This window comes from Papio anubis, chromosome 6 (assembly GCF_008728515.1).
Source record: "Papio anubis isolate 15944 chromosome 6, Panubis1.0, whole genome shotgun sequence".
Classification (NCBI taxonomy): domain Eukaryota; kingdom Metazoa; phylum Chordata; class Mammalia; order Primates; family Cercopithecidae; genus Papio; species Papio anubis.
Window position 1 is genome coordinate 82,272,787 of NC_044981.1, and position 22,054 is coordinate 82,294,840.

General features: G+C 40.0%; 1 protein-coding gene across 1 annotated transcript in view; it reads left to right on the forward strand.

The window, feature by feature from the left end:
• The window catches only part of HTR1E (5-hydroxytryptamine receptor 1E), an 86,402-nt gene extending 81,298 nt beyond the window's left edge, over window positions 1-5,104 (forward strand). The window contains exon 2 of the mRNA XM_021937578.2: window positions 3,564-5,104. Coding sequence (XP_021793270.1) covers window positions 3,749-4,846 — 1,098 coding nt within the window. The 5' untranslated portion in view covers window positions 3,564-3,748 and the 3' untranslated portion in view covers window positions 4,847-5,104. The remainder of the gene's footprint in view (window positions 1-3,563) is intronic.
• The last annotated feature ends 16,950 nt before the right edge of the window (window positions 5,105-22,054 follow it).

Sequence of the window (22,054 nt, forward strand, 5' to 3'; positions counted from 1 at the left end):
GCAACACAGGGAACAATGGATAGAGGTCGGTCCAAGCAGCTAGTAGATGGCACCGCTGGAATCTGAACCCAGGTCTGTCTAATTCCAAAGCCCACAATCTTTCCATTTTACAGTCTATCTCAGATACAAATGCAAGTTTAAACTGTTTGTAAAAAGGAGGGAAAGGTACCAGCAGAGAAGAAAATATTCAGTCTACAAAAGAGAGGGGGTTGTTCATAGAACTAGCCCCATGGAAGAACTAGAGAAACACAAGAGTCATTGAATAGTAGGTATAGTCATAGAAATGCTGTGAGTGCATAATGGAAACAGGCTAAAAGATTGTCATTTAATTACAGAAAGATACAAACTGTCTTGAAAACAACTGACACATTTGTGGTCTTCAGTGAACTTCTTGTTTTCTTTTATTTTCTATATCTGAAGGCTAAATGTCACCTATCTCTCCCCCTTCTTGGTTTTTGCTCTATAAGCAGAAGAAATTAAAACTAGGGCTAGATCTTGTCCACAGGCTGGAGGTTTTTACTCCTGCCACCTATCTCCAAACCACCCAAAGACTCCCTCCAACATTCACACCCTCTTACACATGTGCCTCACCTGCTCCTGCCTCCATCCCTTGCTGAAATCACTGTCTGTTAAATCTTATGCACATCAATCTATATCTCTTCTTAAAACTGCTAACATTTCCTTGAAGTCTTCCTGGACCAAATCCCGTGGAGTCAAATCATAGAATTTGATAAGCCTTCTATCCAGCAGTCATTAACTGTGAATATTTCCATGTAATTTTGATTGTTGTGCTCTCATGAATATACATTTGTATTTGATTTTATATTTCTATAAAAATGACACTAGCTCATTGACTGACCAGCTTAATCACAGCTATCTTGGAGAGAACGAGAGAGAAGAGGAGAGGAGAGGAGAGGAGAGGAGAGGAGAGGAGAGGAGAAGAGAAGAGAAGGGAAGGGAAGAGAGGAGAAGAGAAGAGAAGAGAGAAGAGAAGAGAAGAGAAGAGAAGAGAAGAGAAGAGAAGAGAAGAGAAGAGAAGAGGAAGAAGGAGGAGGAGGAGGAGGGAAAGAGAGGAGAGGAGAAAGGAGGGGAGGGGAGGGGAAAGAAGAGGAGATAGAGAGAAGAGCATGAAGAAGAAAGAAGAAGGGAGAAGGAGGAGAAGGAGAAGAAGAAGAAAAGAAGAGGAAGAAGAAGAAGGAGGAGGAGGAGGGAGAAGAAGAAGGGCAGGGGGCAGGAAAGAGGGACGGAAGGAAGGAAGGAGGGAAGGAAGGAAGGAAGGAAGGAAGGAAGGAAGGGAGGGAGGGAGGGAGGGAGGGAGGGAGGGAAGGGAAGGGAAGGGAAAGGAAGGGAAGGGAAGGGAACGGAAGGGAAGGGAAGGGAAGGGAAGGGAAGGGAAGGGAAGGACAGCCACAAATGTCAAGTAAAACAAAATACTTTTTTTAATAGAAACATCTTTAGTTTGGTGATGATGCTGTTTCACAGTTGATTTATTGTATTACTCAGAGAATAATTTTCCACAAATATCAATGTAATGTTATATGCTTTTCTCCAAAGAAAAATAGAACAGTATGATGCATAAAATGTTAGAAATAATTAGACAAAGTTGTGTAATCCCACTGTGACACTTACATACCTTTGGAGTTTAATATTTACTGTGAAAGTTTTGTTTTTGTTTTTGTTTTTGAGACAGTCTCACTCTGTCACCCAGCTAGAGTACATTTGCACAATGTTGGCTCACTGAAACCTCCGTCTCCCAGGTTCAAGCGATTCTCATGCCTCAATCTCCCAAGTAGCTGGGACTACAAGTGTGTGCCACCACACACCTAGGTAATTTTTGTACTTTTAGTAAAGATGAGGTTTTGCCATGTTGGCCAGGCTAGTCTCAAACTCCTGACCTCAGGTGATCTGCCCACCTCAAACTCCCAAAGTGCTGGGATTACAGGTGTGAGCCACCACACCCAGCCTATTTACTGTGAAAGTTTAAAATCTAATTTGAAAGCTGCTTCTTATAAGCAATATAATTTTTTCTTTAATGTAATGATCCCAGAATTTTTAATGTTACATAATATGAATAAATATTTCAAATGCAAAAAAAAAGCCTTTTTACATATAAACATGTATAAAAGAATAAATATAATAAGAAATTAATTGGGGTGGCAAAGTACATTTAAAATTTTGTGATGTTTTTGTCAAAAATGGTTTGAACAAATTTACAAGAACAAAACAAACAACCCCATCAAAAAGCAGGCAAAGGATATGAACAGACACTTCTCAAAAGAAAACATTTATGCAGCCAACAAACATATGAAAAAAAGCTCATCATCACTGTCATTAGAGAAATGTAAATCAAAACCACCATGAGATACCACCTCAGGCCAGTCAGAATGGCAGTCATTAAAAAGTTATCATTCTGAGCAAACTATCGCAAGGACAGAAAAACCAAACACTGCATGTTCTCACTCATAGGTGGGAATTGAACAATGAGAACACTTGGACACAGGGCAGGGAACATCACACACTGGGGCCTGTTGTGGGGTGGGGGTATGGGGGAGGGATAGCATTTAGAGAAATACCTAACGTAAATGACAAGTTAATGGGTGCAGCAAATCAACGCGGCACATGTACACATATGTAATACACCTGCACGTTGTGCACATGTACCCTAGAACTTAAAGTATAATAATAAAAAAAAAAAAAGTCAGGAAACAACAGACACTGGAGAGGATGTGGAGAAATAGGAATGCTTTTACACTGTTGGTGGGAATGTAAATTAGTTCAACCATTGTGGAAGACAGTGTGGTGATTCCTCAGGTGATCTAGAACCGGAAATACCATTTGACCCAGCATTCCCATTACTGGGTATGTACCCAAAGGATTATAAGTCATTCTACTATAAACACACATGCACACATATGTTTACTCCAGCACTGTTTACACTAGCAAAGACTTGGAACCAACCCAAATGCCCATCAGTGATAGACTGGATAAAGAAAATGTGGCACATATACACCATGGAATACTACACAGTCATAAAAAAGGATGAGTTCATGTCCTTTGCAGGGACATGGATGAAGCTAGAAACCATAATTCTCAACAAACTAACACAGGAACAGAAAACCAAACACCGTGTGTTCTCACTTATAAGTGGGAGTTGAACAAAGAGAACACAGGGACACAGGGAGGGGAACATCACACACCAGGGCCTTTTGAGGGGTGAAGGGCTAGGGGAGGGATGGCATTGGAGAAATACCTAATGTAGATGATTGGTTGATGGATGCAGCAAACCACCATGGCACGTGTATACCTATGTAACAAACCTGCACGTTCTGCACATGTATCCCAGAACTTAAAATATAATTTAAAAAAAAAAAAAAAAAAACAGTTTGAAAACTTCCCCGAAGTGAAAAAGTATCCTTTGAGGAACAATGTAAAGATGAGCTCAAGTTCCACAGGAAAGAGAAAATTAAAATTTATAAAGAATGTATAAATATCAAACTATTTTCATGTTTTCCAGGAAAAGTGTGGCTTTCTCATTCATTAACCAATAGCATAATATTTTCCAGGAACCTTCACTCAGAAGAAATGCTGTGGCCCTTCCCTTTACCAACAGAAAATGGAACACAAGAGACCACATAGCTGAACAAATTACAGCCTCCTTACAAGTGAGAAACCTTCGAGGCTACGTAGTTTTCAGCCAAAGAAAAATAACCAACCGCTTCTCCACAGTGTACACTGAAACAGGGAAAACATGAACATCACAAACTGTACCACAGAAGCCGGCATGGCTGTGAGGCCCAAGACCATCACTGAAAAGATGCTCATTTGCATGACTCTGGTGGTCATCACCACCCTCACCACGTTGCTGAACTTGGCGGTGATCATGGCTATCTGCACCACCAAGAAGCTCCACCAGCCTGCCAACTACCTAATCTGTTCTCTGGCCGTGACGGACCTCCTGGTAGCCGTGCTCGTCATGCCCCTGAGCATCATATACATTGTCATGGACCGCTGGAAGCTTGGATACTTCCTCTGTGAGGTGTGGCTCAGTGTGGACATGACCTGCTGCACCTGCTCCATCCTCCACCTCTGTGTCATTGCCCTGGACAGGTACTGGGCCATCACCAATGCTATTGAATACGCCAGGAAGAGGACGGCCAAGAGGGCGGCGCTGATGATCCTCACCGTCTGGACCATCTCCATTTTCATCTCCATGCCCCCTCTGTTCTGGAGGAGCCACCGCCGCCTAAGCCCTCCCCCTAGCCAGTGCACCATCCAGCACGACCATGTGATCTACACCATTTACTCCACGCTGGGTGCGTTTTATATCCCCTTGACTTTAATACTGATTCTCTATTACCGGATTTACCACGCGGCCAAGAGCCTTTACCAGAAAAGGGGATCGAGTCGGCACTTAAGCAACAGAAGCACAGATAGCCAGAATTCTTTTGCAAATTGTAAACTTACACAGACTTTCTGTGTGTCTGACTTCTCCACTTCAGACCCTACCACAGAGTTTGAAAAGTTCCATGCCTCCATCAGGATCCCACCCTTCGACAATGATCTAGATCACCCAGGAGAACGCCAGCAGATTTCTAGCACCAGGGAACGGAAGGCAGCGCGCATCCTGGGGTTGATTCTGGGCGCATTCATTTTGTCCTGGCTGCCATTTTTCATCAAAGAGTTGATTGTGGGTCTGAGCATCTACACCGTGTCCTCGGAAGTGGCCGATTTTCTGACGTGGCTCGGTTATGTCAATTCTCTGATCAACCCTCTGCTCTATACGAGTTTTAATGAAGATTTTAAGCTGGCTTTTAAAAAGCTCATTAGATGCCGAGAGCATGCTTAGACTGTCAAAAGCTAAAAGGCACGACTTTTACCAGAGCCTCATGAGTGGATGGGGGTAAGGGGTGCAACTTATTAATTCTTGGACATACTTGGTTCAGGAGAGTTTGTAAGTATGTGTGGTCTTGTTTTCTTGTTTGTTTGTTTGTTTTGTTCTGTTTTGTTTGAGGATTGTTATTTGGCGTGCTGTTTTCTACCTCTGGTCTTATCTGTGATACATAATTTCAAATAAACATTATCATACAAAAACATAAATTTTGTAGAAGTAATAATAAGGTGAAATAGTAAATACTTTTTATGGGCTTGGTTTTTCCTAGTCATTTCAGTTACCCTGCAATTAAAGAATGCCAAAAATATCTTTCTTTGCAGAATTTCTTATTACTTATAAATTAAATACCTGATAATGCCCTCTATGGCATTAAATCTGAGATTATGGCTCTATCTGCATACATATTCCAGTGGGAATTGCATGACTACGTAAAGAATTCAAAGAAAGTGATGTGCTGTCATCTACTGCTTGCAGACCTGAGCTAAAGTCGTTTACTGTAGCACTGTGACTACATAGCCTATTCCTTTCAGGTAAAAATAGTACAGCTGGCTTGTCCTTTTTAGTTCATGATTAAATACACTTCCTCGTTTTCTAAAATGGAAATACCTGGAATAAATGCACTGGCAGTTTTCTGTCTTTTACTATGAATATAAAACATAAAGCAAATAAGAAATCATCTAAATCTACTTTGGTCAGTGTGTTGCAATATTACCTGATAGACACATTGGGTCTCCTCCAATTCTAAAATCTATCCCAGCTAAGCCTCCCATATACACTTTCACTGTAGCAGGGCTAAGGTGGGAGTACATGTCAAATTTGGAAAACTTTTTAAGAAGCTTAATGAGGTGCAGTGATCAAATGACAGAATATATTATCTGAAGAACTTCGTTGGAGAATATTACTCATTAAATTAACAGTTGCGGCTGGGCATGGTGGCTCATTCCTGTAATCCCAGCACTTCAGAAGGCTGAGGCAGGTGCATCACCTGAGGTCAGGAGTTCGAGACCAACCTGGCCAACATGGTGACACCCCATATCTGCTAAAAATGCAAAAATTAGCTAGGCATGGTAGCACGTGCCTGTAATCCCAGCTACTCGGGAGGCTGAGGCAGGAGAATCACTTGAACCTGGGAGGCAGAGGTTGCACTGAGCAGAGATCGTGCCACTGCATTCCAGCCTGGGCAACAGAGTGAGACCCTGTCTCAAAAAAAAAAAAAAAAATTACCAGTTGTGCTCTTGGAGAAAAAAAGTAAAAGCTGAAAATCTGTGTTTACACTAAAGGCCACTCATCAGGATATGAGAATGAAATTGTATCTCCCAGAATAACTGTGGCTTCCGTGCCAGACTCTACCCTGGGACCAGGAGGCTGCAGATGGGACCTGAGGCCATGGGTGTGGCCTGAGAAGGAGTGACTGCTGTAGTCACATGGAGGAGTACACCATTACAAAGTCAAGAGTGAGGGCAGGAGGACTGAAAGTTTGTACATTCTTGCACCTACTCCTAAGTAGGTGACCGTTCTCAACCTCTGCTCCTAGTCTCTCATCCACAGCCTCTCCCCGTCGCTTCACTCTTCTTTGTAGGGAGAAGACATTGATTTGCCTCCTTTCCACCTCTGTGTTTTTAGTCCTTCAATCAATCCCTTCTCAACCTTACTAGAATCTTACTTCTTACACCCAACCTCCCTCTGCACCTTCCTTTCTCCCTCTCCATCTCAACACTTTTCCTCCCCACTCCTCTTTAATCTCATCTATTACTTTACTCAAATCTCTTGGACACAAAAATCAACTTCCTCTGGCCCTACTTCCCCATCAAGATCCTACTTCATCTCTCCCTTAACTCTCTCACCTGGGTTTCTCCAATCATTAATCCACTCATTCTGCATCCACTTCTCACCTTCCACTGACTTTTCTATCCTTTTCCATCTGAGTATACCCTAGTTCTCCCAAACTTATCTCCCAAAGGTCACTGGAGACTTGCCAGTAGCCCTTCTCTGCGTCTCTACCTGTCATTCTCTCATCAGTTACAACAGCTAACCATCCCTTTCATGTTTAAGCCCATACCTTCCAGGATATTTTGCTCTCCTGGTTATCCAACTACCTCCTTGTCTCTTTATTCTTTGTCTCCTTTCCTTCCTCCTGGGGCTTTGTTCTCAGCAATCACCTCCTATAGCTCTATATTCCATCCCAACTTTGGCCATTTCAACTGTTAGTTTCATGCCTGTAGCTCCCAAATTTGTGACTTTAGTCCTGATCTTTCTCTTAAACTGCAGACCCATAAGTTACATCTGGTGAGCCTCTCCCTATGAATATTTCTTTGGTACCTCAAACACAGCCTTCCTATACTTAACTCAGGATAATTTCCCCACACTCAAGCCTTCTCCTCTTTCTACCTTCTCAGTCTCAGATAACAGAATTACCATGCTTTTTATCATTCCTATTAGATGAATGTTATTCTCTCTCTTTGCCTCAGGTCTCCAACATCCAGATAGTCCTGAAGTCTTGTCCATTTACCTCTACAGAAACATGTGTTTATGCCACCTTACTCTCCAATAAGTTGGTCCTCTCCCCTAGATCAAATGTTATTTGATCCACCTGCCTCTGGATTCTCCCACCTGCAACTCGGCCCCCACACATCTCCCAGTGTGAGTTTCTCACTGAGGCATCTCCAGACTAGCCGCATTAGCGGCACCTGAGAACTTGTTAGAAATGCAAAATCAAGGGCCCCATTCAAAACCTACTGAATCAAAAATTAAGAGTGGAGTCCATTAATCTCTGTTTTAATAAGCCTTCCAGGAGATTCTGATACAAGCTAAAGTTTGAGTCACTATTTTAGAGCATACAGTAGATTTTTAATTGCATTGTTCAAAATCCTTTACTCTTTCCCTAGCAATATAAAATAAATTAATAGTCCATAGTATAGCATTCAAGGCCTCTTACTTTGTGACCCCAAACTATCTTTGCAGAGTTATATCTCACCACTTCTTTTCACCTACTTCATGCTCCAGAAAAATGTGAGTATTACCTGTGCTTTCTAAACTCCCCTAACATTTGATCCCATTGCTTTAGAAATCTGACCTCCATGGCTTCACATCTTTCTTCCACCAATGCTTCATATGTAGCTCAAATGCAATCTCTTCTAAAAAGTCTTCCTGAGATACTTCTTCCTTCCCTGTCCCTATGGGAGTCCTCTCTCCCAGCTCTATGCTCCCATATAACTTCACTTGTATCTCTAATATTATATGCATCCTATCTTCTAGCGCATTTGTTTGTGTATTTGTGCTGTCTTCTCTAGTATATTGTGAGCTCCTTGAGGGCAGGGACTGTGTCTGTTTCCTCTTGTATCTCTAGGGACTCCTACAGTGTTTTACACACAGTTGGCACTCAATGTCTGTTAATGTGAATGGAATTAAGTCCCTGGAGGAGAAAATGTAAATGTGACATCTTTTCTCCGTGAGAAAACAAAACTTCCAAAATTCCATGGTTCTATACTGACCCTTTTTTTTTCCAAAGCTTACCCTGACGTTCCAGGTTTGTTTCGAAAAATTCTGGGAAAAAATTATATATAGAAAGAAAATAAATTTCTCATTGAATATAAGTGAATATCCTTTATTAATTAGGATTCCAGATAAGCTGTTCTCAAAAGAGAGAAAGGAAAAAGGAGAGATTCGATACAAGGGGACAAAGAACAATATCTGCCACAAGGGGCTATTGGTTTCTGTATGAGCAACTCAAATGTTACTGAGAAAGTCACATGGCTGCCCAGCTAGTGGTTATTTATGCACAAGGATGTTGGCATCTAAATTACAGGTGATTTTACCAAGATTGTGCCTACGCTCAAAATTAGTATTTATTATGACTACAATATCTAGAAAGTATATGAGCAACTCACACTGCTTTCCCATTATCCTCCAGATACTATCTTTGAAAATTCTTGGCAATTATAAAAGTTTTAAAGTTTTAAGAGTCTAAGTAAATAAAATCAAAAAGCAGATGCATAATAATTTTTACTTGCTTATTTTCATTAACTCATTTCCTAATTATGAGGTAAGTCCTAATTAAATACATTTATCTCACAGCTGCCTCTGCCCTTAGCAAAGAAGTTGCATGTATTTCCTGGTATAAACCAAACCTGTTGAAAAATAATCTATTATTTGCTTCGCTTATTGAGTCAATAGTGCCAGCTGCCATTGACTACTGTTGTCCCCTTTAAATTAAAGCTTGAATGAAGTAATAGTACCTTTTATTAAGGTCAGTGTTTCTCATGCAAACATTAGTATGCTAAAAGTAAGTCCTAGGGATGGCATTTTGATTACCTCCATTAGAAATTAGGACTTCTTAGTTTTCCATTCTTGGTGAAAGAATTCTTGAATATAAGTCACTCCCTGGTAGACCTGACAGGTCCTTTAGTTACAACAGGTGGCAGTAAGAACCCCCATTAGCATTGCTACCATGGTCTGCTTTGGGTAACACTACAGGCCTCCTACACTTTTGGACTTCAGTTTTCAAACTCTGATAATTACTTTTGAGGTAAGTTCCTAAATAAATTCCAGCAACTGCACTGGCTTCCAGCACAACGCATTTTAGTTTCAACCATCACATTGGTCTTGGTCTACTAATGTGTGTGCTGCCTTAGCTTAGTTTGTAAGGTCTTCTACACACAACTTTTAACTCCATTATGCACAGCATTTGCAAAAGCAGTGATAGCATTGGAAAAATTAGTGAAAAGAAGCATATGACTATGACAAGAATATAAGTAAAGACAACTTTTAAGTAAAAGTGCTAAGAAAATGACAACCATTGCATATGAGAATGGGATCAAATCTTGCTCAATTTTCAAGGACTGCCACACGTAACAGGTGAAGACCACTGCACCTAAAGTATGGACAATAATTAAGGAGAAAAGAAGGAAAAGGGACTGTGTCTGTTTCCTCTCTGTATCTCTAGGGACCCCTACAGTGTTTTACACACAGTCAGCACTCAATGTCTGTTAATGTGAATGGAATTATAGAGATATAAAAGTGTCTGAGCACCACACAGTAGTTTTAAAAGGAGTTTGGGAATATGTGTAGGCATTTCAGTTGTCTCCATAGAGAATAGTAATGGCATTTTTGTGGTAGGATTCAGTAAGTCTAAATCCTGCAGTAGATAAACCAGTCCCACTCAATAAAGGATTGTCCCACCCAAAATACCAATATCACCACCTGCTGAGAAATTCACAAGTATCAGCATCAACATGGGATGCTCAGAAGTCTAATGTTAATTTAGAAGTTGACTAGGGGTTGTTTGAGAACTTAAAGGTGAGGCATGGTGAACATGTGGCTTACAAAATTTCATTAAGAGCCATGAAAGGTTTCAAAGTTTCAAAGCCAATTTGAATTTACTCAACATTAAAGTGAGGGTCAAGCCAGCAAATGAAAACACTACAATGATTAAAGAGTTTCCCATGACATTGGCAGAAGTAACTAAGAAAGGGGCCCAATAAAATGCCTATCAGCAAAGAGGAGTGTGTGCATGGTATTAATGCTTCAGAGGATTGACTCACATCCTTATTTGATGGAAAACCTTACAAAGACTATAAGTATAGTCTTACCTAAGCCACCTCAGATTTAAAATTAAAAAGGATTTGATGGACAACCTTCAGACCTTAACTAGTTGATACATTGGAGAGCTTGTCTTAAATTGGAGAGAAAGCAAGAGTGTTATCCAATTCACGTGTCCTCAAGTAATGATGTTATGAGGTGGAATCTCAGGCACTGGTCCATAAGAGAAGGAGACATTTCAAATGGTAGGAAGGAAACATAGGATATTCTTGGGACCCTAAAATTATCCAAGGACATCCAACCCTAAAATTACCCAAGGACATAGGGGATGTTGTCCAAGGACATAGGGAATGTCCTTGGATAATTTCAGGGTTTCAAGAATATCCAGTGTACCCCTAGAGGGATCATCTAGGACCACACCCTAGAGAATATACAGTGGGTTTCAGCCTTACCACAAAAATGGTTTGAAATTATTTTCTTCAGAATAAATAGGTATCACTCTGAGGGGAAATTCCTTCAGTAAAGTCATCTATTGCCTGCCTGGAAGCACCCAGCACAGAGCATGGTGGCATGTAATTTATATAATATATATATTGGGTGAACTTAATTGGAATGGATACATTGATTATAGATTTCAAGAAGTTTAGAAGGAGGCCAGGTCCAGTGTCTCACACCTATAATCCCAGCACTTTGGGAGGCCAAGGTGGGCATATCACCTCAGGTCAGGAGTTCAAGACCGGGGCCTGTCACCACAGGAACCTCATCTCTACTAAAAATACAAAAATTAGCCAGTTGTGGTAGTGAACACCTGTAATCCCAGCTACGCAGGAGACTGAGGCAGGAGAATCCCTTGAATCCAAGAGGCAGAAGCTGCAGTGAGCCAAGATCAAAATCACTGCACTCCAGTCTCCAGTGAAGGATGGCGAAGACTCTGCCAAAAAGGAAGGAAAGAAGGAAGGAAGGAAGGCTGAAGGAAGGAAGGAATAGAAGGAGGGGAGGAGAAGGAAGGAGGAGGAGGGAGGAATGAAGGAAATTTAGAAGGAGAACTATGTAATGGGTAAGGAGGGCACCTTCTCATATGGAAGTAGAATTGTTAAATACCTAAAATTGTTTAAAGGAAAGGGAGTATCCAGGACAATGATAATGATACAAAAGAAACAGCAAAGGGAAGGACTGAGAGATGGCATCAGCAGAGTTTTAGGTAATCAAAACACATTGAGTACCTGATATAAGTTTAAGTAGATTGTGAAATTTTTTAATTGAAAAAGAAAAATAGGAATAAAAGCAATAATATGAAGCAAGAGAGAACACAGCAATGGAAAGAGCAGAGGTTAGAATATATTAATAATGTCAATTGTGGTTTGTTGTTAAAAATGTTAATTTAGCCTATGCTATGACTTTAGCATCGTACTAGGCACTGGGATCTCTGTAAGGAGAAAAGAAAAGTGGGGGTGGGGCAGTAGATGATCCAAGTGGAAAACCATGAGACCCAGATCTTAAGAACAGATTTTTAGAAAGTCCATTGTATTTATTTTCTGTATAAAATGGTATTTTAGAAAGAATTATAAGGGGGTGGGAGAGAAAGGAGACATAGGAGAACACTTTGCACATATGAATCTTGGGGAAAATGAAGGTGATACTGGAAACTCTGGAGAATAGAGAAGGGATGGTTGTTCAAAGAAAATATATAAAGAATATCTATAAGCAGGAATACATATTCCTGTATTTTGGGATACAAGAAAGAAGGTCATATGGGCTATCGTATTTTTCCAATTTGTCTAGTATCCAACAATCATACATCAAGTAATGACTCAAGAAAGCTAATATATGAAGATATCCAAAAGAAAGATGTTGGAAACAGATAACTAAGAAAAACTTAGACTTGTATGCAGTCTAAAAATAAGCAGACCAGTAACCTCAAGTGTTTCCAGTTCGTAAACACTCAATGAGAGATTGGTAAATGAATAAATCAGTTGCTCAGTTAAGAAATCAAGCCTGAGCTGGAAGTTAGATAACAAAGGAGAACAATTTGGCAATATAGCAAAAGTATTTAGGTAAATTAGTAAGAAAGATGCTGATAAAATATGCATTCAAGAGGTATGAAGTAGTCATATGAAAAAGCTGAGGCTGCAAGCTGAACATTTAGCCAGCCTTTCTTCCTGTACTTTGGAGGGTGGAAGAGGTGTTTTACAGCAAACAATAAGAATAATTAAAATGTAAATTGTCTTGACAAATACTATAAAAATGTTGAGGCAGCATGCAGCTTTTTACCTGATAGCTTTACTTGATTCCTTCTTATTTATCATTTTTAACTAATAAAAACTAAGACCTAACTTCCCATTCTAATCTCATACACACACACACACACACACACACACAGAGAGAGAGAGAGAGAGAGAGAGAGAATCAGAAACAATATTCTCAACCTCAGTAAGGAAAGCAAAGATCGGTTTGACATGGGCCAAGTGTCACAGGCTAAATGGTTAGGAGAGTGCAATTAGAAATGTAATATCGAAGCATAACATCAGATGTACTATGTACATGTTATTCTATGTATGATTGTTGGACACTGTGAAAACTGTAATAGGAGGATATGAGATATCAGCCTCATTCATCGTGCTGAAGATAAGTCAAAATCAGAGTCTCCAAAATGTGTTCTATATTGAAAAGATCTTGCCTTAGAATGCCTGCCCTGCCCACAAACTTCTTCTAAATGGGTGATCACGTACAGCTTCCATTAGAAAAGCAACCTTAGCTGGTTCCTTAAGCACAAAGCACCATGTAGCACTAGGTGACACCTCCCGCCCCACCCTTATTCTCTGCCTGCAGATGATTGATCGGGGGAGTTGAGCACCTGGCCCAAGGATGGCCATGTGCTATGACACGGTCTGATACAAAAGCTTCCCCCAAACACAACGTGACTCACTGAGATGGTGACATTCTTACTCTCTCAAGAATTTGAACTAAAAATATACAAAGGACATACCACTGTCAACGGATCAGAAAGAGAAAGATAAGCAAACAGAGGCTGATTAAAACCCCAGCTCACTCACAGTCAACGCACATGACAAGAATGAACGCAGTTAATTCCTGCTGCTGAGAAACTAACAATTTCACTTATTCCCTAGAGTGCCTCTTCCAACACCAAACAGCCTTCCAGGTACCAAACTATTCCCAGATCCTTGAGGTTTAGCTGTAAGAATAGTCCAGAGATTCCTTTTACTCTTATTGTACCAGTTACCATTACAATAAACCAGAACAATAAGTGCAATTGGGCCAGATTCAAGTCATGATTTTCATTTCTATTGACCTTTCCATTGTGGAAATGTACAGAGTTTTTGTTACTCCCTGATACACTTCAGTTCCCTCAGTGAAATTAAATTCCTCCATTTACTTTTTACTACCTGTATTTCAATTTTATTTATTATTATTTGTTGTTGCTGCTTTCCTTTTTTTGTTGTTGTTGTTTTTGCTTTTGTTCCTAGGATGAAGTGATATAAGGAACAACTGACTTTTCTTTAGTTTTGGCCTTGAGAGTGAGAAGGAGTAGTGAAGGAAGGATGAGGGGGGTATTGGGCAGAGGGATGAGAGTACTAACAGGATCTGAACAAGGATTGCGGACCAGGCTTCACCAGCCCCATTAGCATCCTCTCTGGGTTTTTCAAGGGATTTGGAGAGCACAGTTATGATATTAACCACCACCATGTGCTCAGCCAGGCTTAGCCCAGTCACAGCCATCCTAGGGGGACAGAATCACCTCCTCTTATCTTATAAATAGATGTTATATGCTATAGATCTATATGTTACAGATCTGAATATACTCCAGCAAATAAAACAGACATATTTCTCGTTAGGGAAGTCTTTTCTGAATAGAAATAACCAAGAGAAATTACTAAAATCCAGTGGGGGGAGGAGAGGATTCAATCTACTAGAGAATAAATTGAAGATAAAGTTCAATCAACAAACATTTGTTAACTCTGTGTGTAAAGCTTTGCAACACATTGTGTTGTCAATAGGCAGAGCCCCAGCCCTTAAGGAACATATGGTCTATTGGAAGAGAAAGCCAAGTAAATAAGTGATTGCAATAGAGTGTGACACATTTTATAATAGAGATATGTACAATGCATTACGTGAGCACAGAAGCCTAAATAAAAATGTATGTGAGACATAGGAAAAAGGAGCCTGTAATAATCACATTTTAAAGTGGAACATGATATGAGTTTGCTAGGCTGACAATTTATTCAGATAAACAGCATGAACAAAGGCATGTAGATGCTGAGATATAAATGGTGTTCAGGGAATGAGAAGTAGCCTGTGGTGGCCGGAGTATGCGGTAGAAAGAGGAATGGCATGAGAAGAGGCTGGCAGGGAAGATTGTCCACAAAGGGCCTCAAATGCCTTGCTAAGAACAATAGATCTTACCTTACAGACAGCAGAAAATCACCCAAGGTTTTTTAACCAAAGGAGAACAAGATCAGGCCTTCAGTTTTGAAAGCATTCTTGAATGAAAGACAGAAGATGGAAGAATGACGACTCGGTAAACACGTGTTGGAAAAAGCCAATGAGAAATAAGGGAGAGTCTATATCAAAGAAGAAAAAGAAAGTGAGGGGAGGGGGAAGGTGGGGAGATGCTAGAGAGATTTCACAAATAAAATTGAAGGATGAAAGACAAGTAGATTTAACTAGAAGATAAACTCTTTAAATTGAAAGAGAGCAAAGTTTCAGATTGCAAAAAGGACCATGTAGTAATTGCAGAAGCAGGACATAAATCTCACAATTTGAGAATATAGTAGAATAGACCAAGTCACTATTGCCAAATGGATGAATTATTTTTCTACTTTGCAGATTGTCCATCCTTGCTTAATCATAGTCAACTGGGCAGAAAATCTTTCTGTGAAATAACAATATAATCAGAGGTGTGAATTACATACCTCATTTGTCTCCACTGCTAGCCCTACTGTTTCACTGAGCCCTTCTAAACACATTGGTTACTTCACAACATGGTTAAGCAAACATCCCTCACACCAGCAGATATCCATTCATTTATCATTCAACAAGCATTAACTGAGCACCTACTATGTGCCAGGAATTACGCTAGGTCCTATATATCCAGTGGTGAACTAGACAGTACAGATTCCTTCCCTGACTGAGATTTCATTGTAATGAAAGTGAGAGACAAATTAAGTAGCATTTTCAATACAGTGTGTTAAAGTGCAATAAAGGGAAGTATTTCCTTTATGGTCTAGAGTAGTACCTGAGAGAGTGTGTTTCTAAAAATCCCCAGGTAATGTTGATGTTTCTAGTCTAGGGACCACACTTTGAATGGCATAGATTCCCATAACCCAGTGTAAGTCATTCTCACTCAAAATCATTTGAAGAGAAATTGGCAGGAGGATGAAATCTGCATTTCGTGTGTATCATGATTTCAGCAATAGCAATTAAGAACAGAGAAAGAAAGAGCAGGTAAATACAGGCATACTTGCAGGACTCTAATGCAACTATAGCAGAAAATCCAACTGACCCTTGAGCAAGTTGGTTCAGAAAGACAATGGAGATGAGTGTCCACACTTGGGACCGCAAGCAGACATGTAGAACCAGAGCCATGAAGGTAGAAAACAAGGGCCAGGACAGAGTTCTCACTGCATCACTCATTTTGCCCATAGCCCAGTGCAGAGGGATTAGCATTTAATACCTGACCCAAAATTAAGTTATAATGATACTGTTTAAATAATTTGCTATGTGCATTTATGCTTCAAATTAAATATTTTATAAATGTATTTCATTATTTGGGTTCATATGTTTTCAACTAATTCTTTTGTTGTCCTAATAAAACTTCTGGATCTTAAACATCCTTTTCAGGCAAGATTAAAGAGAGTACCTAAGCTAGGAGAATTTAGCTGACTGGGATCCTGAGACCATCTACCTTGTCTTTTAAAGCAAGTAAAAGGCCAAGAGAAGCAGAAAGAAAATGGGAAAGAGAGGAATCTGTTCCTGTTTATTCAGTTAGCCTCTGTCACACCTGAATTATAGGATACTGCAAATCCAGCAAGACACAAAAACATAAAACAAGCAATAAGGAAACATCAATAAAAGACCCTTTCCCAACGGAATGTTCTTTACTTTGCATTTAATACAATATAAAGAATCTAAAATGTGTGCTTAAATTTCAGGATATGTGTGTATACCATTAACACAAGATATTTAAATGTGCATCTAAGTCAGCATCTGAAAAATGGCTCGCCTAACTGCCAGAGTTCCACCTGACTATATTCCATGAGCTTTACACCTTGTTGCCCTTCAGGAAGCTAGAATTCTCAGGCTGTGTGTCCTGATAAAAGCCTCAATACAGAGAGTCACCCCAGGTGAGGAGGTACATCACACCTTCTCATTTTGAGGATGGGCCCTAGACTATCAAGAAAAACCAGGAATCATAGTTTTGCATTCCTTGACTTTTGTTATATTGATAATCAAAAACTACCTTACGGGGTATTTCTGAAGTTCAACCCTTAACATTGTTATACTCTTTGGGCCTTTCCTACACTTGCTCTTGCCTGCATTCAGCCAGGACTCGACGCCAGTAAAGGAATTAAATAAGTGAAATTTGTTTTCTGTGCTCTTTACTCTTCTGACAACCATCAGATGCTAGAGTCCTCCTGTTGCTCCCAGCTGCCCACAGACCTCTGTAGCACCCACGCTGGACCAATAGCCCAGGCTCAGAAACCATTTTCTTTCTCTGTTCCTTTGGAAACAGCTCCCGCAACAGCTGAGGAAATTTTCCCCCATCCCCATTTCATATGGCTCCAAGGAGGCGTTCCATCACAGAATGCCAGTCCCAGCAAGGAGTGGGCACGTGACCAAGGTCTGGTCAATCCGGGTCCTTTCCTGGGATTATGGATGCTGCCTAAGAATTATTAAAATGGGAGCCCAGAGGTGCAAGTGGCTATATGCTCTACTATTTGAAGGCACCAAAGCTAATGAGTCCAACACAGAGACAGAAGATAAAATCAGAGTTGGAGATATAGAGGAAGCCATAGCATTTTTGCTAATGAGAAATCAGAACAGTTAATTTCACCACTAACTCTTATGATTCTTGAAAATATATGCAATAATAATCATAGTTTAATAGGTTACTTCTCTCAAGTAACATATTTGAAATTAACTTGAGACTTACTCTGGTAGACTGAAAAGAATACTGAATATGTTGTAAGACAACCTATGTTTAAATTTCAATTCCAAAATTATTAGCTGAATGGTATCAGGAAAGCAGTGTTATCTCTCAGAATCCAGTTTCTTCCTCTACAAAACACAGGTAAAAATACTTACTCCCCAGATTATTGTGAGAGTTAAATTATATAGTACTCAAAAAGTGCTTTAGTTAACTACAAAGCCAGAGAGTAAAATAGAAAGACAGAAAAAGAGATTGAAGGGGATGGGAAGTAAAGTCAAAAAATCTTTAAAATTGCCTAAGATAATGCAATGATATTAAAAGGATTCTAATTTGATAAATAATGCTAAGAAGTCAGACACTTGATGTCTATCCAGAAACTGCCCAGCACTTTTAATCCAAATTCTGATTTGATCTCAGAGCCCTCCAGTGTTTGATACAGTATGCATCTAAATCCTCCTGTTTTCAGTGCTGTTCCCAGAAAAAAGAATAAAAAATTATTGTCATATTATACTGAAACTAGACCTTGGAGAGCGTATATTCAATTCCCACATTTATGAGAGGAGGAAACAGAGGCACCAAGGGGCTATACATACATACAGTATTTCAGAAGCCAAAATCATACTATTTATTTTGAAATTTCACCCTTTATATTTTTCCTGAGTATCAAAATTCAGCAATTACCATTTTGATATAAATAAGATCCACTCTTATTTAAAATGTATAATTAAGGTGTATCTATACTGATTGGGACCAAATTATCACTCAGTAATGTAAACATGATTTAAATATACATTTACGTCTTGGAATTATTTTAGAACAGATGCTTTGGCAATTAAAATGCAAGTATTTTTTAATCAAAGCCTGTACTTATGACAGTTCTTTGATGCCCCCTACTGGCCATAACATTATCATCCAATGTACAACATGAATTCTTTCTGCATGACCCTCTAATCTGCTTATCATATGCCTGAACACTAGGAAGGCTGACTTGGGGAATAAAATAAGTAAATAAAGGGATATACAAAATACAAAAATGTATCAAAAACATTGAGCCAATAATATAAACCCAAAACAAATCACTACTAGGTAAATTTTCAAATTACTGGGTAAACCAGTTTCACTTAATATTTAATTTATGAAACATAATAATGATGAAGTTAATTTTGTTCTTATTTTTAAATTTTCCTATTGCATCAGACTCTATAAGAATGGTCTATTGAGAAGTGTAGCAATATAAAAAATATGAGTAAATGCCCTAACCAGTCAGATAACCTTAAGATCTAAGTGAACTTAACTAAAATACATTCCTAATTCCCATACAATTTTATATACACACATACTCATGCACACACACTGAACACCTTGCATGGCATAAATATCATACTTTTGACCCAAAGAAAAATCACGACCCCTAGAATAAACCAAATTATGGTTAGCCTAATGCTATAACCAATTAAATCCCTGATAGCCCTCCATGACCGAATCCCACCACCACCAACACACCATCTCTGGAGCCCCTGTGTTTCCCAGCCTCTCATAGACAAGTCTATCAAAACATTCCTCATATGAAGATCCACAAGGCCCTACTTCCCAAACAACCATTTTTGAGACCCACCATCTACTCATGTTGAACATCCTAAAGGGCGCCTGTGTTGATTCCTGAGCCATCTTTGCTGTAGTCAGACCTGAGACTTTATGCTCCCTGTATCACACCTCTTCCTGTCCCTGAGGACCCCAGCTCCTCGTCCCAGAGTTCTCTTTTGATTTCTGCACCCCCCACCCTTTTTCTACCTGTCCCTCACATCCCAGCCCTATGGCTGTATTCGTTTCTAGGGTCACCATAACAAAATACCACAGGCTGGTGGCTTAAATGATGGAAATGTATTTTCTTACAATTCTGGAGGCCAGAAGTTCAAGATCAGGATGTCAGCAGGTTTGGTTTCTCCTAAGGCCTCTCTCCTTGGGTTACAGATGGCTTCTGTCTCACTGCGTCTTCGTATGGTCTTTCCTCTGTGCACACACAACTCTGGTGTCTGTGTCCAAATTTCCTCTTCCTGTAGGGACACTAGTCAGATCAGATTAGGGCCCACTCTACCAGCCTCATTTAACCTGATCACCTCTGTAAAGGCCCTTTCTCCAAATTCAGTCACTTTCTGAGTTGTAAGGCCTTGTGGCTTTAACATATGAATTTGGAGATAGGGGGCCCACAATGTAGCACATAATACCAATGGACACCTAATAACAGGCCTCATGGTGTAGGACCTCGTGTCCATGTGGTAAGTGTGGAGTCCTTCCCCACTGCCCTGCCCATAGATTGAGTGCCTCCTATCTGGGATGAAAGCTGAGGTAGGTAGGTTGGTTGGTTGGTGGGTTGGTTGGTTGGCTGGTTGGTTTTAGAGATAGGGTCTCACTCTGTCACCCATGCTGGAGTGCAGTGACATGACCATAGCTTACTGTAGTCTGAAACACCTAGACTCAGGTGATCCTCCCACCTCAGCCCCTTGAGTAGCTGGGACTATAGACACACACCACCTCGCCTGGCTAATTTTTTTTTTTTTCTAGAGACAAGGTCTCACTATATTGCTCAGACTGGTCCAAATTCCTGGCATCAAATGATCCTCCCATCTTGGGCTCCCAAGGTGCTAGAATTACAGGCATGAACCACCATGCCTGGCTGAAAGCTGACGTTCTGATTGTTGCTTGGCTCTATTCCAAGTTTCTCCTTCCCCAAACACAGAATCTTATCAGCCTGGAAAATGTCCCCACGGTTAATGTTGGCCATTAAATATATCCATTTTTTCTGGTCTACTGGGTATGTCTTGGGCTGAATCACAGGTTCATCTACCTCAACTACACCATGTTGACAAAATATTACCACTACTTACTATAATAACGGTGTTAAAACCTTTATTGAGTTCTAACCATGTCCCAGACATTTTGACAAGCACTTCTCATGCATAATCCTCACTATAATCCTATAAATTTCATGCATAATAGATGTTCAATAATTGTATGAAGAAATTAACGAATGAATGCTATCATTGTGCTTATTTTATAGTTGAGGATATATAGACTCCTAGAAACTAAGTAGTTTGCTCATGGCCCTGTCACCAGCAAATGGCAGAGCTGGTTCTCTTCACCATGCCTCATGCACTGCCATGCCTTTTGCATATCCCCAGAGTTGCAGCAGCCAAGCCATCTGGTGCCTTTTCTCCTTAGGACTCAATCTTGAACATTAGCTCATGCTTCAAAGATACGGGACAAGTAAAAATTGTTCTATGACTCTCAAAATCAAAACTCAAGTGCTAGACAAGCACACTTACATAGACGGGGTAAGAGATATATTTAAGATTGAAAGCGTTTTATTGCTTTGGCAGTTTTAAAACATAGCTCTAAACTATATGATACTACTCTCATCTTGAGGTGAGAGCTATGTCTCTTTTCTTTGAATCTAGATGAGTTTAAGATTGACTAGACCAATAAAATAAAACAAAATTATACTTTGTCATCTGAGGCTAGGTCAGGAAAGACCATCAATTTTCCATCTGCTCTTTGAATGCTCGCTCTGGAAGAAGCCACCACCATGTAAGTCGACCTACCCTGAGACCACCATCCTAGAGAGCCCAGGTGTAAATGATCTGATTAACAGTCCCAAATGAGTTCCCAGCTGACAGCCAGCATCTGCTTCCATGGGAATAAGCCATCTTGTAAGCCAAATTGAGCCTTCAGAGGACTGCAGACCTAACTGACATCTGATAGCAAATGTGTGAGGCATCCCAAGCAAAAATTGCCTACCCAAACTCTTCTTGATTGCTCACAATTTTGTGGGCAAATAAATGGTGGTTGTGAGCCAGTACATTTTGGAGTAATTTCTTATGCAGCAATAGTAATCAGAGTATTCCGCCCCCCTCCCCTGCCACCAAATATTTATTTTTCTTGTTACCCTAAGCTCCTGACTTTGTCCCAGTATCCTAAACACTGGAGAGCCCTAACAATCATACCCAACTGTGGTTTGGATGTTTGTTAGATAAGTTTCCAACAGAGGCACATAGAAAACAAAAAAATTCATGAAACTGAAACAGAAGTACATAGACACATTTCTGAAAATTTAGGTTGATTGATTTTTACTTTTTAAAAAGCAATAAATAAAATATTGTTGCTTGGAATGAGCACACGGAAAGCATAAATGGACTCAGGGCAAATGCACTCCAGAAAATCATGGGAGAGAGCCCTTATCCTCAGACCATTCTCATTTTTCAGAGTATATGGATGATTTAAAGATATCTTCATCTGCTGTCTCTGTGTTTCCCTGATGCCAAATTCTGCTGTGGAGAATTCTCCTGAGGTACTTAGTGCCCTACGCTTAGTAGAGTACCCACCCAGTTATCCACCAAAGTTCCTGTCCCTACTAGGGTGCTACCCACAAGGAAGACACAAGACTAACACTCATGAAAACA